This window comes from Micromys minutus, assembly GCF_963924665.1.
Source record: "Micromys minutus genome assembly, chromosome: 3".
NCBI classification, from domain to species: Eukaryota; Metazoa; Chordata; class Mammalia; order Rodentia; family Muridae; genus Micromys; species Micromys minutus.
In genome coordinates this window covers 4972136-4987862 of record NC_137972.1, presented here as the reverse complement: position 1 = coordinate 4987862, position 15727 = coordinate 4972136, and the positions used below count along the sequence as shown (strand labels likewise).

At 43.0% G+C, this 15727-nt stretch overlaps 1 protein-coding gene across 6 annotated transcripts in view; it reads right to left on the bottom strand.

Annotated features, from left to right (window-relative positions):
* SOX5 (SRY-box transcription factor 5) overlaps positions 1 to 15727 on the bottom strand; it is a gene marked incomplete at both ends in the record, with an annotated part of 351905 nt that overhangs the window by 265284 nt on the left and 70894 nt on the right. For all 6 annotated transcript variants that reach the window (XM_080914286.1, XM_080914283.1, XM_080914281.1 and 3 more), the window contains one exon: positions 534 to 744. In XM_080914286.1, the coding sequence (XP_080770412.1) occupies positions 534 to 744 (211 nt within the window). The remainder of the gene's footprint in view (positions 1 to 533; positions 745 to 15727) is intronic.

The following is a 15727-nucleotide window of genomic DNA, read 5'->3' as shown; positions in this document are numbered from 1 at the left end:
AACACAATTCTAAAATGGTCCTTAAGGGGAGAAATTTTCCTGAGAGGTACAGTACAGGCCGCAGATCCCTGACAAGTAGGTGGGTCTTCTGTGCAATGCGGCGACATTCTATTCTTGAGTCTGTAAGTTTCAGTCAAGTATAGCTTACTCATGTATAAAAATAAGGCTCACAATGCAATGTTAATTAATGATTTTAAAACATCTTAGGATCTGTGAGATAGAAAAAAAGGGAAATGCAATAAAGATGGAAGGAAGGAAGGATAGAAAGAAAGAAGAAAGAAAGAGAGAGAGAAAGAGAGAAGAAAGAAAGAAAGAAAGGAAGGAAGGAAGGAAGGAAGGAAGGAAGGAAGGAAGGAAGAAAGAAAGAAAGAAAGAAAGAAAGAAAGAAAGAAAGAAAGAAAGAAAGAAAGAAAGAGAAATATGGAGTGAAGGAGAGCTGAATTTAAGAATCTACACCAAACATCAGAAGAGGAAGCCAAATCAAACTACTTAACCCAAGAAGGACATGACCCGTCCTTCTTCCCAGCCTTTACCTTCCGGCTCATTCTTGATCAGCTCTTCCATCTTCCTCTGTTTCAAGGTGTCGACCACATCTGCCAAACTGCCCTTGCGACGCTCAGGAGTCCCCAGGGCTGCACTCGACACCGACTCTCCACTCTGTCGCCCACCTTCTTCCGCCTTCTGAGGTGAGGTAGATGAGTTGTAAGGAGCTAACGAAGACATAACTTTATTGCCATCGACTTCCTGGAAGAGAAAGCAAAGACGGTTTAAAATCCAGCAAGCTCTCTTTGTGGGGAAGGAGCTCTGTAGCTTACTCTGCAGACATTCGGGAATGTGACATGTTACTCTGTAAGAGCAGGGAGCAAAGAAATCTTGAAAAAGAAAATACTTGGCTTCACTTTTCAAGACAGCTCAAGAGTGAGTCACCGATTGCTCCACAGGCAAAAGCAAAATAGGAGGCCCCGTGCCGTAGCGTGAGGCAGCACGTCTTTAAACGTAGAGTTTAAAGAGCAGCACAGTGTGGCCCTGCTGTCTTGGCTGTTGCTTGAAGGTCTTGCATGTTTGTAAGACTGTAAGGTGGAACTGTCACCTGCATTTGGCTGCCTTGACATTAGAATGTTTAAACAAATCATACACACATATTCCTTGTCTTACAGTAGCTGTGGCCTCTCCATGGCGCTCCTGATTAAAAGAAGATCCCCCTTGATGCCCCAATGTCTCTCCGGCTTTAGAAAAGCCACACCACACAGGAGACCTGGACATGAGGCAGGAACGAGGTGAAACTGCTTCTGCTTCTGTGGAAGGCTTTCCTGCCTGAGTTACCACTTGAGGTCTGGTTTCTGGTCTCCCCCATCCCAGTTTGTTACTGTAGAAGGAAGAGCTCTATTAACCAGTCCCCTGAATTGAGCTCCTCTACAACTCTCTGGCCCTGACTGACTCTATTTTTCATTCCAAAACTGAATTCTCTTATCTTTCCTCTCCCAGATTTCAACCAGAAACTTGTGACATTTATAACATGCAGGGTCTATTGGGTATGGAAGCTATTTCAGGAATTCTAAAGACGCATGAATCCGGTATGATAAACAATTTTCTTACTTAAAGGTCTGCCTGGGGTTATCAGTTATATCCACAGTCCTTTAAGTCCCACAAAGCAGAGCACCACTGAGAGCAAAGCTTTATCACTGGAGCTCTGGGAGTCTCTTTCTGACTACACTTCTCACTTGGATGACGCAGAAGGTCCTCATTAAAACCCAGCTACGAGTGAGCAAATGGAGTTTGTAAGACTGCACACCAGGCCTATGGATACCTTCATCATCTGTGTTCGAAACGATATTAGGCTCCAAAAACATGACAAATGACATTGGTAACTGTTAAAAATTAACAATATAGCTTGATGTACTGGGTAGATTGACGTATACTAAATTACTCGCCTAGAATCTCTTCATCTTGATCCTTGAAAATCATTATCAACCTAATCATTATATCTTGATATGATTTTAAATGAACAGATGTTTAGCGGGTGTGGGGATATTAACTGAAGGAGAAATATCAGTTTTTTGTTTGGGCTGAAGTATGAGGAGAAAGCGAGAGAAGAAAATGAAGAGCAAGGAAGAGGAGGAAGAGGAGGAAGAGAAAGGAGAGAAAGAAGAGGAGAAGGAAAAGGAAGAGGAAGAAATGTGCTCTAAGAAAACATTCTAAATTACAACTTCTAGGTCCCAAATAAATTTAATCCCAAGTGACTCCCACTCTCACCATCACTGTGGAATATGCCCCCCTATGTCTTCCGAGTGTTCTATGCACACAACTTAGATTCTAATGTTACTGGGCTTCAGATACAGCCTGCGTGGTGCAGCGATTACAAGCCTTCGGAGAGAAATTTTGTGCCAACTTTGGATGTTATTTATTTAAAACTATACATAAACATAAATACCCTGAGGAACAGAACACACAGGCTTCTCTTGGTCGGAGGACTGCAAACTTTCCTCCAGAAACTCTGAAGAGTGTTTCTTTGCGAACAGCCCATGGTACACATCATCTACAACCCAGAAAGTAGCAAGAAACATCTGTATTCATTGCACATCAAAGAATTTTTATCTCATGCTCCTCCCTGGATGAAAGGAAACAACTTCTCAACTGAGGCTCCACACGGGTACTTGTGCCTGTACCTTATTTAACCTGCAGTTCTCTAGAATCAAGATCACGCAGCTGACTGAAGACCACACACCTTTTTATGACAGATCATCCAGAGAGAGGAGGGCCCCCACATCTGCATGCAATCGGGTATGGAGGATCAGAAGTTACTCCCACAGGAAGGCCCTCAGTTTACATACCTCCCATTCACGCACCTTATGTACAAGAAGGAAATACTTTTTAAAGGCTTAACTTGTATCCCCGGGATTCTAAATTCAGTTGCCTTAACAGGGCAAACTTAAAGAAAATTCATTAACCATTATTGCTCCTTTACACAGGACTGTGTCTTATTGCTGGTTCACCTGTCAGGTGACATTTTAGCCCCTGACACCACTAATCTCTTTAATGGGTAGCTAACAGCTGTTGCTGGCTGGGACTCCATTGTTCATTTGCATGAGGACTGGCTCAGACCCCAGTCAAGGGAGCCTTCCTGCTTCCAGTTTCTCCCTGAGATTATTTTCACCATACCTGAGACATGGCTACGTGTTTCTCTTCCCTCAAAAAGCAGATCAAATCTAGATACTCGACTTTCAGAAGCACAAAAGAGCCAGAATAGCCAGATACATCTAGTTCACTCCTAAAATCTGAGGGCAGGCTCCAAGCTTGTGCAGGTAAATGCATGGAATTGTGCGGTGCCTGGAACATCGGAGTGACTGACTCTACACTGCGTTCGGAGGTCTCTCCCGTGCTCTCCTCGAGCACAGTTCTCTGCACCATCTCCAGATGTCACCTTTGCAAGCAAGAGTATAAGAGATGGCGTGTTCAACAAAACTCCATTCCGTTGAAATACCTCTGTGAGAATAACTTCTGTTTGGCTCTTCCTAAAGACAGAATTTCACTCTAAATACTTGGAAGAAAATACTAGTTCTTAATATTTAAATGTTAATTTGGGTAACAAGGAAGAATTGTTTTATTTGAAAAAAGAACTGAGCTACTGTAATTCAGCCAGATCCTCTTCCTTAGCTCCTGATCTTACAAGAAGTATCATCTTACTTAAGGTCTGGCTCTGTACATGGAAATTAAATTCATACATGGTAGCAAACCATATTTATATTCCATTTATTAGACTACATAATAATAATTGGATCTCTTGTGTCAACCATTTTAAAAGAGTCTTATAGGCCTAAATTTAATCTCGACAGTAGGACTAATTATGGTTTCCAGTTACTAGAGAAACCAAGGGGCTCTAACCTGGGGAAATGACTACGATCATAAGAACAGGCATAAATGACAAAATTCACATGGCTTCAGTCAAATCTAACACAGTTGCATACATTTTTCCTTAAAAAATAGAATAATTGCTTATATCTATTATATGTGAGCAAGATAGACTGTCTTCTTCCCAATAATTATGAAAATAAAAATTTCCTTCTAATATATTCACCTTCCGTAAGTAAAAGAAAAATGCTTTCAAGTTAGTTTAAAGTCCCTATTTGTAAATCCTGCCTGTCCTTCTATCTGATAAAATTAAAAATGACCTTTGACATTTAAATAGTGATATAAACTCAGGTGAATTTTTCTCTAACTGGTTGTTCAAAGTAGAAATACTGGATAGTATGTGGTCATTAAATGTCAACACTACCTGGCCCTCTGTTTTCAGCAAACTGAAACTTCAAACATAGAGCAGTAGGGAAAACCTGCCCGATGATGTTTGATTAGAGTCTCACCAAGAGCAGTCCACTAACTGTGGTTGCCAGCAGCAGTATCAGGAAGTGATGACAGAAAGTTCCACAGAAGAGACAGAAGAGATGCTCTCCTTACAAGGTCAATCCGGCAATGGGCGTTCCCATAAAATGCACCAACTAATACATAAACAAAACTTGGGAAACTATCTTAACACCTACCATGTGTGTTCGTTCCCAACATGCTGTCTAGAGGGAGGTCACTCCCATCATACCCCAGGAGCTCGCAATAGATTGTTACCCTTTATGATCTACCCTGTCAAACTGAGCCTGTCACGTACAGCAATGAGCCCTGTGGAGACTGTCATTTAAATCTTCATGGTACTTTCTTGGTTAAATTTTCAGTGTCTTTCGGGAACATTATACTGTGCTTGCTTACTCTTGGGTTATAGACCCCTGGGAGACCATTTAGGTTGTGCTCCTGAACACAACCCCTATGTCTACATACACACACCCCTGGAAACACAAAACCCATTTCCCTACCACCTTAGAGAGTGGGGTCTTCATTGCTATTATTCCAACTATGAACCTATGTCTCAGGTCCCCGACACTCCCATTAACAAGATCGCTGGGTGGAAAGCCCTGCCCTACTGCGTTGTCTCAGGAAGGTCATCATGTAGACAGAAGATGTTACTAATCAACTACTGCTAAAAAAAATAATAAATGGCCCGGGCATGGTGGTGAATGCCTTATTAATGCATTTTGGTGGCCTTGGTGACTGGATATGTATGAGTTGAAAGGGCATTCCTGTCTACATGATGAGTTTAGGTCAACCAGAGCCATACAGAGTGTCACCCATCTGGTTATCTATCTCCTACCACCTATCAATTGTCTATCTCCTATCATCTACCTCTCAACAATTTATCACATGTCTATCTTCTATCATCTATCTTATCATCTGTGTATGTAAGATATCGTTCCATTGATCTATCTAAATAGAAGAAATGCTGAAGGACACAGACAGACTTTGTGATCCTCTTACAGGAAACTTCGAAAACTATGACAATTCCTGTGCTAACTGTGGGGGAACGCTGTACATGATAATCTTCGTTGTCAATTTGAGAGGATTTAGAATGACCATAGAAACACACCGCTGGGTGTGTCTGTGAGCATCTCACTAAGTAGGGAAGCCTCGCTCTGAACAAGTGAAGCACTGTTAGTGGGTGAAGACTTAAAATGAATAAAAGAGGAGAAAGAGAGATATGCATCAACATCGATCTCTCTCTGGTTCCTGCCTTGTGATGCCTCGTGTTCCACTACCATGTTGGACTGTGTAGTCCCTTGATCTGTGACACACAGAAATCCTTCTCTCTCTGGTTGTCTCTTGTCAGGTACTTGGTGACTTTTTTTTTTTTTTTTTAGAATGGCTTCCTTGCATTTCACACAGTCAACATCTTCTTGCATTTCGGGTTACCTAAACAGTGGTCAATGCTATTTGATTGTGTTTCTGACATTGAAAACAGTTCACCAGGCTTGGAAGGCTACACTGTTTCCCCCTGACCTTCTAGGGAGACTACACAGTTTCCCCCTGACCTGCATTTCTTCCCAGACCCTGAGCTGAAAAGTCTGCTTGGGCTCACACTCACTACATGCTTTTGCCTTTGTTTTCAAATTGCCTCCCACTGGCCATGATGAACAGTAATGAACAACAGCTAACTTGATGATGGTGATTTGCATAAATGAGCTTCTGCTCACATGCATGTCCTTGAACTAAAAGTGCAGGCATACTTGTGAATATCTGCTATGCTTCTGCCTCTCCCCCAGCATGCCGAACTCATAAGCTCTAGAGGGGGAGCCCAAACATAAGATTCAAGGAAGCAGGTGGCCCCTCTACTCCAAGACCTTTCCACTGGAACGTAATGTGAGAGTTAACACAATAGGGTTAGTGGTGGAGACAAGTAACTATGTAGGGGAAGAAATGGGTTATTAAGTGACAGGACTTAAGAAAAAGGCAGAATGTTCTATGGGCAAACTGGTGGTGGCGGGGAGAGGCAAAGGCACAAAGGACAAACACATGTCAGTTGCTTTGACATTTGTCTGAATGTTCACATGTACACTGACTGATGTAGGTACTGGGATCCAAACTTAAGTCTTTGTACGTGTACAGCAAGTGCTTTTCCCAGAGCCCTTTGCTCAGCCCCATGCCTACAAATGTCAGTCACAGAAGAGACTAGAAAACCTGGGATGATTTGTTTTTTTCCAGCACTGCATTTTGAAATGTGACAAAAATTTGCCTTAATTTATTAATGTCTTTGACTTGGAGATTAAACCAACGGTATGTATGATGTCACTATCCTCTATACAAAATATCTAAATTCTTGCAACTGAACCTGCAGCACAAAAATCAACCTTCTTCATCATTAGCTCAGCTGCTTCAAGACCTCAGCACCAATCCTGAGGACCCAAGTTCAACCCCCAGGTCCCCCATCATGAAAAGAAGGAGCTGATGCCCACAGGTTGTTCTCTACCTACACAGTTCTCATGCCCCCCGTACAAAATAAATAACCATGTGTGATAAAATATCATTTATAAAACAGTGACTATTCAGGTGATTAAGAAGAGGGGTCATAACTGGGAAAGGCGGTTGAGGAAACATCCTGGTTTCCATGCGGACGCTGCAGGAGGCTTCCAACTCCCCCCCCCCGCCACACACACACACAATTCCCCACACTCACGTTTGCTGGAGGCTCAGAGAAGGTGACATTTGGGCATGGCATGTATGTCTTCATGTGTGCTCCAAAACTCTTAATAAGCAAAATTCGCATTTAGAATAAATTAACTAACAGAACCAAGAAAACTAAGAACACCCTGAGCTCTCACAGGCTCGTTATCTGCCTGCTGAAGATCTGTGTTTCAAGATCAAACATCTCTTAGGTACACCCAAGACCTCTGAGACCCTCCCCTCCAGGGCCCCGAGTCTAACCATATGCTGTTTCTACAGCCAAAGGATGTGACCACATAGCCATGTACTTCCATTGAACATTTACCTTCTCAAGGAAGTTGTTATTTATAACAACAAACTACTGAATACCCAGCAGACTTTGCATTTCTGTAAGGAGGGCCTAGAGCAGTTTTACCTCAGCTCTTAGTACACCTAACTTTCAAACGGTTCATATCTGTAAGTCTGAAGGGAGAAATGAAATCGAAGAATTCATCACACTTTGCTCTGGGTGCCTGCTTTGGTAAAGTAGGCATTCGGACATAATGAAAATGGGGGACATTCACTGTTTTTACTCCATGCAGAGAAGACACTTGGTGAATAATGCCAACCAGCTGGACATTTGATAGCTTTGTTTATAATTAGAAACAGTGTTTAATGTTAAATAAAACATATTGTGGGCCCTTCCCACATGCAGTAAACTATTACAACATCAAAACAGTTTAAGCTCGTGGTTAAACAGACTGAACCCAGGGGTTACTGTTCAGGCTCCTTTTAAAAAATATTTTATGTTATGAGTATGGGCTTAAATGTATATCTGTATACACCACATGTGTATAGTGTCATGGAAAACACAAGAAGAATTTTGGTTCTGTGGAAGTTTGTGAGCTGGCATGTGGGTGCTCGGAATACAACCCAGTTCCGCTGCAACAGGAGTAAGTGTGTTTAACTGCTGAGGCACGTCTTGATTAGAGTGCTAGGCCCCTGAGCTCACTGTTTACATACAATGCTGAGACAATGCCTACACTCGCACACAATTGCTCATATGTATAAAGCATGCACTTGTCCTATAAAGCTTAATGTCCCCCATTTCAGTGGGCATGTCAGAGCCACCCCATAGAAGGAACTGTCACCAACTCAAGTTCTCTGGGTGAAGCATTTGGTTTCCAGGGCTAAAACGGTCTTTACATGGTTTCTGTGAGCAGGCCCTTCTTATGTAGGTATTGTGAGCCTCCAGCTTGTTGGTTTTGGAGAAAGAAAAAATGTTATAAAAATATTTTCCTAAGCAAACATACTAAACCCTTACATATTTGCTACTATTTCAGCAAACATGAGTCCCCCTTCTGGAGTTAAGATGGCTGTTGTGAAGGATTCTGTGGACTATAATGTTTTATAACTCTGAGAAATCCCATGATGAATACGTGATTCCTACTTAACGTGCGAGGAAATTAAGGTTTCTAGAAGTTATTACTTTAAAAGTGATGGATGAAAATAGAGAGGTAGAAAATTAAACCCGAGATCCCATTCTATAGCCGAGGCTGTCCCTCGGCTGGCTACCTTGCCTTCCTCAGCTGACTCAAGTCCTGTGACATGTGCCAAAGGTATAAGTAAAGAAAGCTGGTGTTCTCTCTGCTCATAATTAATGATTTTAGAGGCATGAAAATATACATAAAGCAATCCGTAACCATAACAACTGTGAAGTGCTGATTTGTACAGCAGCAACCTGGGGGGTGGGGGATAGGGAAGATCAGAGAAGAGAGGACATTGGGATTTAAAGAGATATAGCTCTCTGTCACAGTGCCAGGTCCACAACTCTGAGATCACTGACTTAATATTCTTTTTATACTGTGCCAGTGGGAACATCTCCGATTAGTCACCATGTATCTTGCTATTAGTGTTCAATAAATACAAATTGATTTAATTATGAATTTATTAAACTTTTATGCACGGGGCCCTTTGGTCTTAGGAGAAATCAATAGAAAGGTCTTCTGGTCTACACTCATAAGGAATAAGTAGAAGGAAACACAGCCTGCTTCAGAAGCTCGACCTGTGAGAACTCCCTGTGGATGTCCATGATAAGGAAGGAGGAGAAGGACCAATGGGAAACAGTCTTCCTACATACAATGGCCATTTCATGAGGTCTTATAGAAGAGAAGCGGGGAGTTAAGCCTGGACCTAGCAGGGGATGGAGGGCTCTTGGAAGAGATTCTATGGAAGTAGTTATCTTGGGAAGACTGAGCATCAGTAGACAAGAGAATGGCATTGGCAGAAGTGGGGTACCATTCCCTATTGTATGAAACACTACTGCTGTTACCTATATGTGACCAAAAAGGCTTTCCACTAGACTGCAAAACTGGGTGTCGGAAAGAGCTGTTAGCTTTACCCATCAGCTGGGATCGGTCAGTGTCTGGGCCAGGGGAGGGGTTACACTCAGCATGGAGTTCTTTCAAACCACATGGTTGGATTATTTTTGTTCACACCCCAGTGCAGCGCACACCCCTTCTCCATCTTCATTCACTTTCCATCCTGCCCAGAGTACTTAATTCTGGGGTGGGGGCAGGAATGGGAGCATACTAGGTGGAACAAAAGGCATACTGACACCTGTGGGCAGGGCTACCACAGGTTGTCCCTGTAGGGTGTCGGATGTCAGAGCCCAGGGGTGAGGCCATTTGATTCCTAATTAATTGTCCAGTGGGAAAGTAGACCGGTGAGTGTACTTGTGACTGTCCAAGTATATTTTATTTTTAGCATGAAACAGGCAGAACGGCTTTATTGTTTAAGTTTGCAAATCCTAGAGAGAATCGGAGAGAGGGATGACGGGTTGATGATTGAAAACAGGGAAGACTGGATTATGACCTTGGCTCTTGCTTGGGAGGTAACATGGCTCTCAACGCGGAGCCCACGTATCTGAAACATTGTGGTCTGTTTTGAGAGCACTTGCTTGCTCTGTTTTGTTTTGTGCAGGTCAGTCTCAAATTTGCCACACATCAACCGATGTCTTGAACTCTAAATCCTCCTGGTCTTCCTCCACCTCTGAAGTGCTGATATGACAGGCACAGCATTCAGCTTTTCACTGTTGTTCTTTGAGACAGGGTCCCATAAAAAGCATAGCCTAGGTTAGCCTTGAACTCAGTGTGTAGCCTGGACTACACAAGACTTGGAAGTCCTCCTTCAGCTCCAGTTTCGTATGCACTGACGGTGCTGTGACCAGACTTAACGTTATTTTCATAAGCACATTTCGTGAACGTGACTTATAACTGGAAAAGTAGCCCTGACTTCTGACCCTGGTGGTGCAAATTGGGAACCCCATATGCTCTCCAGTCGACAGGTAGTGACAAGAAAATGAGAATGTGTCAGTAAGTCCAGAATGACAGGAAATAAGGTTGCAGGAGCCACTTCCTGCCTGTGACGAGGTATGGACCACTTTCCAGTCACAATCCTTTAGGCCATATGACCAGAGCAGGGAACTGATGGCCAAGCCCTCCTCACGGAAGACGGAGAATAGAGTGAAAAGTGAGTGATAACTTCTGTTCGTGGAACCTACAGTTCCCATGCAAATTCTGGGTGTTTATCGGTGCTAATTAGACTCTGAATGTTGAAAAGTTCATAGGAAGGAAATGTCTGTGATTTTATAAAGTGTGCTGTGTGTGTACATGTGTGTGCTATATTTACAAGGAAGCGTGTATACATAACAAAGAATGCCTACATATAGATGAAGCAAAGCCAAAAATTAAATGGAAAGATAAGAAGGCTTTATAATAAAACACGAGTAAATAAACTCTAGGTACTCCAGAAAATAGACTAAAACGGATAAGAAGACAACACAGTAAAAATGCAGAAGCCCAAACGGAGAGTTCTTTATCCTTCCTGGCAGCTGATACATGGGTCTTTTATCCCCACTAATACATTGGATCCTTGGTAAGTACCTTTTTTAAAACCCATATCTAAATCCTATGGTATGTAGAAAGGCAGGACACAAATGGATGTCAAATTTAGACAAGTATCTTTTCCTTCTAATTCTACCTGAATCTTTACCTTCTTGATGACCCCCTGATACTACTGACATATCCCAGAGTGGCCCCCATGTGGTGCACAAGAATCCATAAAAACGCCAGCCCAAGAAGAAGACAAACGCTGCCCATCCTTCCTACACCAGGAGGACGGGGGCTTGCTCGGACAGTGTCGCACCTGCCGGAGGAGCACGGTTCGGTCCTCTTTCACTGAGCTCTATACTTATGAAGCCTGGGTCTCCGGATTGGAAGCTGCCCATCAGTGCTCCGCTCAGCAGCTCAGAGACAATCCGCACATACAGGCCGCTCACAAACGTCCTTTATTACACTTAGCAGCATCAAACAGGGAGAGATAATGAGAAAGCTCCCATAGAGCACCTAGGGACCTTGAACGCCGACAGAGAGTGGGGTGTGGGGGGGGGACAAAGGCAAGATGCGGGCTTGCGAGAGTCAGGCCTCACCTCCTTAATTAATATTTTTTTCAGTACATTTTTTGGCTCTTCCATTATTTTCTCCCCAGTCCCTTGGTTCCCACAGACGTGTACACATACATGTATATATTTCATTAAGAGGAAATAAAAGGGTTGTCTTTAGTTAAGATGTTTCCATTCACAGAGACCACACATTTAAAAAATGAATTGCCTGAATAAATTCAATTATCTAGAGGAGCAGAGGAAATCACATGCAAATGGCGTTATGGAAACTGGCCGCGCCGACAGCTTCGTGTTTATTTTTATTGTTTAGCTCTGTGGAAGGGAAAAGCTGTCAGAAAATGTAACATCTCTTCCTTTTTAAAGGCCCGATGTCCCTGGTACTGAAAATTGCAGGAGCGATAATATTGAGAGAAGAAACTTCTCTGTTTTTCCAGGGGAATTACCTCAGGGTCAGCTCTCTCCGTACCCACATGTAAGAGGGGCCCTAGATACACATGTGCACTTTACCTGCCGAAACCTGAGGCTCATTTACCTGACATTGGTATGGACAATGAAGACGAAAATTTTAAAGCAGAACATTAAAACAGAGGCGGGGGTGCTCACTTTAACCCTAACACGAAGGCTGAGAATTTGCCCTAAGTTTGAGGCCAGCCAGGTTCACACGGTAAGACTCTGTCTCAAGAAACAAACTCAGTCTTTGACATCAACTTAAAAATAGGTTATCTACGAAAATGAAGAAGCCACATATATTAATCCAAGGTAGTGGTGCTAGTTCCGGCTTTTAACAGCCGTATTTTAACTAGATAAAACCTTGAAGGATTCACTGGTCTTGCGTTTTGTGGAGAGCGGGGATTAAATGTGTATGAGTTTATTTATCTTCGTCCCGTCCCGTTCTCTCAGGACGCCGGAGGAATGGAAGGAGATTGGAGCTGACTTACAGAGGACGCTTGCTGGGACTCTCTGGCTCCCCTCACAGAATTTCCAAGCTACCTGGGGTCTTGAAGCATGAAGATCCTGAGGAAATGTGGCAGTCTCCTACATGTTCTTGCCAGTTCCAAATTCATTCTCTCAGCTCACTCACTGAGGGCCAGATTCTTAGCCCATTCCACAGAGGCACCGATTTCCTGGAAGTGAATACAGCCTTGTGCGTGTGAGGGGGTGTGAATAGCAGGTCTGTGCCGGGATCAAGCTCTAACCGCAGGGTTTCCCGAGCGAGGGAGAACTGGGCTGGAAGTGGTCTGAAACGTTCGGCTTTCCACATTTCCCTTGGGTGCCGGCTCCAAACCGACTGCTACGATAACCTCCAGCCTCTCTGTTTGCTCAGAGCTCTCCCCCGGCCTGCGCATGTGCTGCTCTGATGCAGTTGGACCTGGGATTCCTTGAGCAGGCTTAGATTACAACATCCGAACACAATTCATCCTCACGGGCTACTGGAAACCCCGAAGATGCCAGAACCGCCCTATGAAGCATCAACTTGCCCGAGGACATGGGGCTTTTAGGAGGAGATTTCTCTGTTCTCCAAACAGAGCAAGGATGTAAGAAGTCTTACCACTGCTCTTTATATGTTGAAATGGAGTTTCAGCACAGGCTCTAGTAAAGGAAGAGGCCCGCAGGAGTCTACGCCTCCGCATCCTTTCCTGTACTGGTAACCACTACGCTGTCCAAGTGCTCAGCAGGGAGAACCACTGGCCTTAACCTAATTTTCCAAGCAAAGTCAGTATTAACCCTATCTGTGCCATTGCTCCATCTTAGTCTTAGAGCAGCCTTACGTTAACCCCACTGCTCTTCAGAGAACCCAGCCGACAAGGCCCTCATTGACATGGTTTCCATCATAGCTTCCTAAACGCACTTCCTGTCTTTCTGTCGCCCTCTGTCTCTGTCGCAGTCTCTCTGTGTGGTTCTGTCTCTGTCTCGCTGTCTCTCTTCCCACACCTGTCTGTAGGAAATTATCTGGATACTTCACAATGGAAAGATCTTTTTGTGGTTCCCACCTGGCTTTCAGGGAGACCTTGGAAACCTCTGGGTGACATGCCAGCTCCTCTCAGCTCCATAGTTACAAGAATGTGTCATCGCTCCTGCCTTTTCCAAGACCAGGCTCTCCTTGGTTTCTAACTTCCGTGTCCTTTCCAAGAAAATGTTAAGCTTTAAAATTCATATATCTACAGGTTTGGTCTGTAGGGAATTACACGTTTCCAGTAACCATCTCTTTAGTAAATATCTGTCTGATCTCTAAGCTGAGACTTTTCACTTTCCTGTCTCTTGTCCAGGAAGTGCCAATCTTATTCTTCCATGTGAATTCATACCGTTTAAACATTTCCTCACCTCAACACACAGGTACATAGAAAATGGAGGTCAGAAGGCTGCCGAATGGGTACTCGGCTGCCTCGGGCCTACTTTCCTCTCCCCGTAGACGTACTCATTCCTAAATCACCGGTTTGGGTCTCAGGCAAGCATTCCAGACCTCTCTGAACTTTAATTTTCCTAACACAAAAGAAGAGCTGTTGCTCTGATGCCAGGTTTAAAATTTCACAGATCTGTGGCTACTTGCTACAAGCAGATACACAAGCCTGCAGCTTCTCTTCTTCTGGCCTTTTATAATCTCAAAATTCCTGTCATTCCATCTTTTGAAAAACACATAAAACATCTGTATTTATAGTAAGATAAATTAGGAATCTGTACTATTTGCTATTGCTGAACTTGACCAAGCAGCAAGCTCTCTCAATGGGAAGGCTTGGATGTTTTTCTAGGCAATGCCCAGGGATGTCCCTGCTATGAATGCAGATCTTTAAACCGTGTTCAGCTAGAACAGTAACAAAACAGTAGTAAATAAATTTCTATTTGTGAATATATTGTTCAGAGAAAAATTGAGACTTTTACTGCAAATCACGAGTCCATATTAGACATAATTAAATAAGTGCCAACCAGGTGCTTGACAAGTGTGAAGAAATAAAAAGTCATTTTTTTCCTCCCTCCTCTCCTTTCTTTTTCTTATGTTCTTTTAAAGAATGTTTGAGGACTCTGACCGATCTAAATGGAAGATGGTTTAATCAGATTTCCTGGAGACTCAGAATCCCACTCAATATTACTTCTAGGAAAGACAAAGTATCAAGGACTCCTTTCTGTTGATTCCCCAAGCTCTGCGATGGTTTCTCTGATCTGGCCGCATTCTCACTGGTCTGAGAAGAATAGGTAACTTTTAAGATAGACAATATATTAATGATGTTTCCGCACAGCATAAATTATTACATTTACTTTTATGTTTGAACGAGAAAAGGAAAGACGGAGGTTCTTTTCTCTCCATACTTTTCCCAAAATCTGTTTTTGTGTGTGCTCCTGTCTGTAGGATCTAAATCGAACTGACTTGTGCAAGTGTTTTGCTGATGCATAACAAAAAAAAACATCGGAGTCTGTTTTGTAATATTTGCTGTATGTGTTTCAGTGATAATGTTCACAGCACTAATAATCTGGAATTGTTAAGAGATGACCCTGAACTAACGCCTGTCTCTCTGTGTTACCATTTTACACCAAAGTGCATCCTGGTACAGTTTTGTTTCCGTGGATGTGGTGTGAAGACAAACCTAGAAGAGACTTTTCCAAAAGCGTGAATAGTTCTAGTCTGAATTAAACTACATGTCAATCTTTAACCTAGGAAGTGAGACTTTAATACAACCACTTGTAAGTCTAAAACTCTTAATAATCTGCTGACAATTTGAGGATCAAATCCAAATTTGTCATTGAGTTTGAAGCTCTCCAAGTCTTAGATGGCAAATTTTTAAAGATTGCTCTTTATTTTTAATCATGTCTATGTATAAATATTTGTAGTACAGGTGCCAGCAAAGATCCCTGGGAGGTAAAATTACAGGTAGCGGTGAGCCTGTAAGCGGGGTGCTGGGAACAGAATTTGGGTCATACACAAAGGCAGCACATGCTCTTAACTGCTGAGCCAGCCGTCTCTGCAAGCCCTCTGTTGACATTTTCAACTTCGTTCCCTCAGAACTCAGTCGTCTAAGTCAAGTCTGTTGTCACCAGCGTCATTGCTAGAGTCTGTACTTTCTATACTCCATTACATGTCAGTCGAATGGCTATGGCAGTGGCTTTATGGGAAGGTGACAAAGGTTACAGGAAGCAGTTAGCAATGGCACGGTGTAACTCCTAGTCCACATGTCCTTTCTAGCCTTTCCCTGAAAGTGCCTTCCACAGCAATCGATATAAGCTGCCTGCTGTTCCACACATGTGACTTCAGTCCCCTAG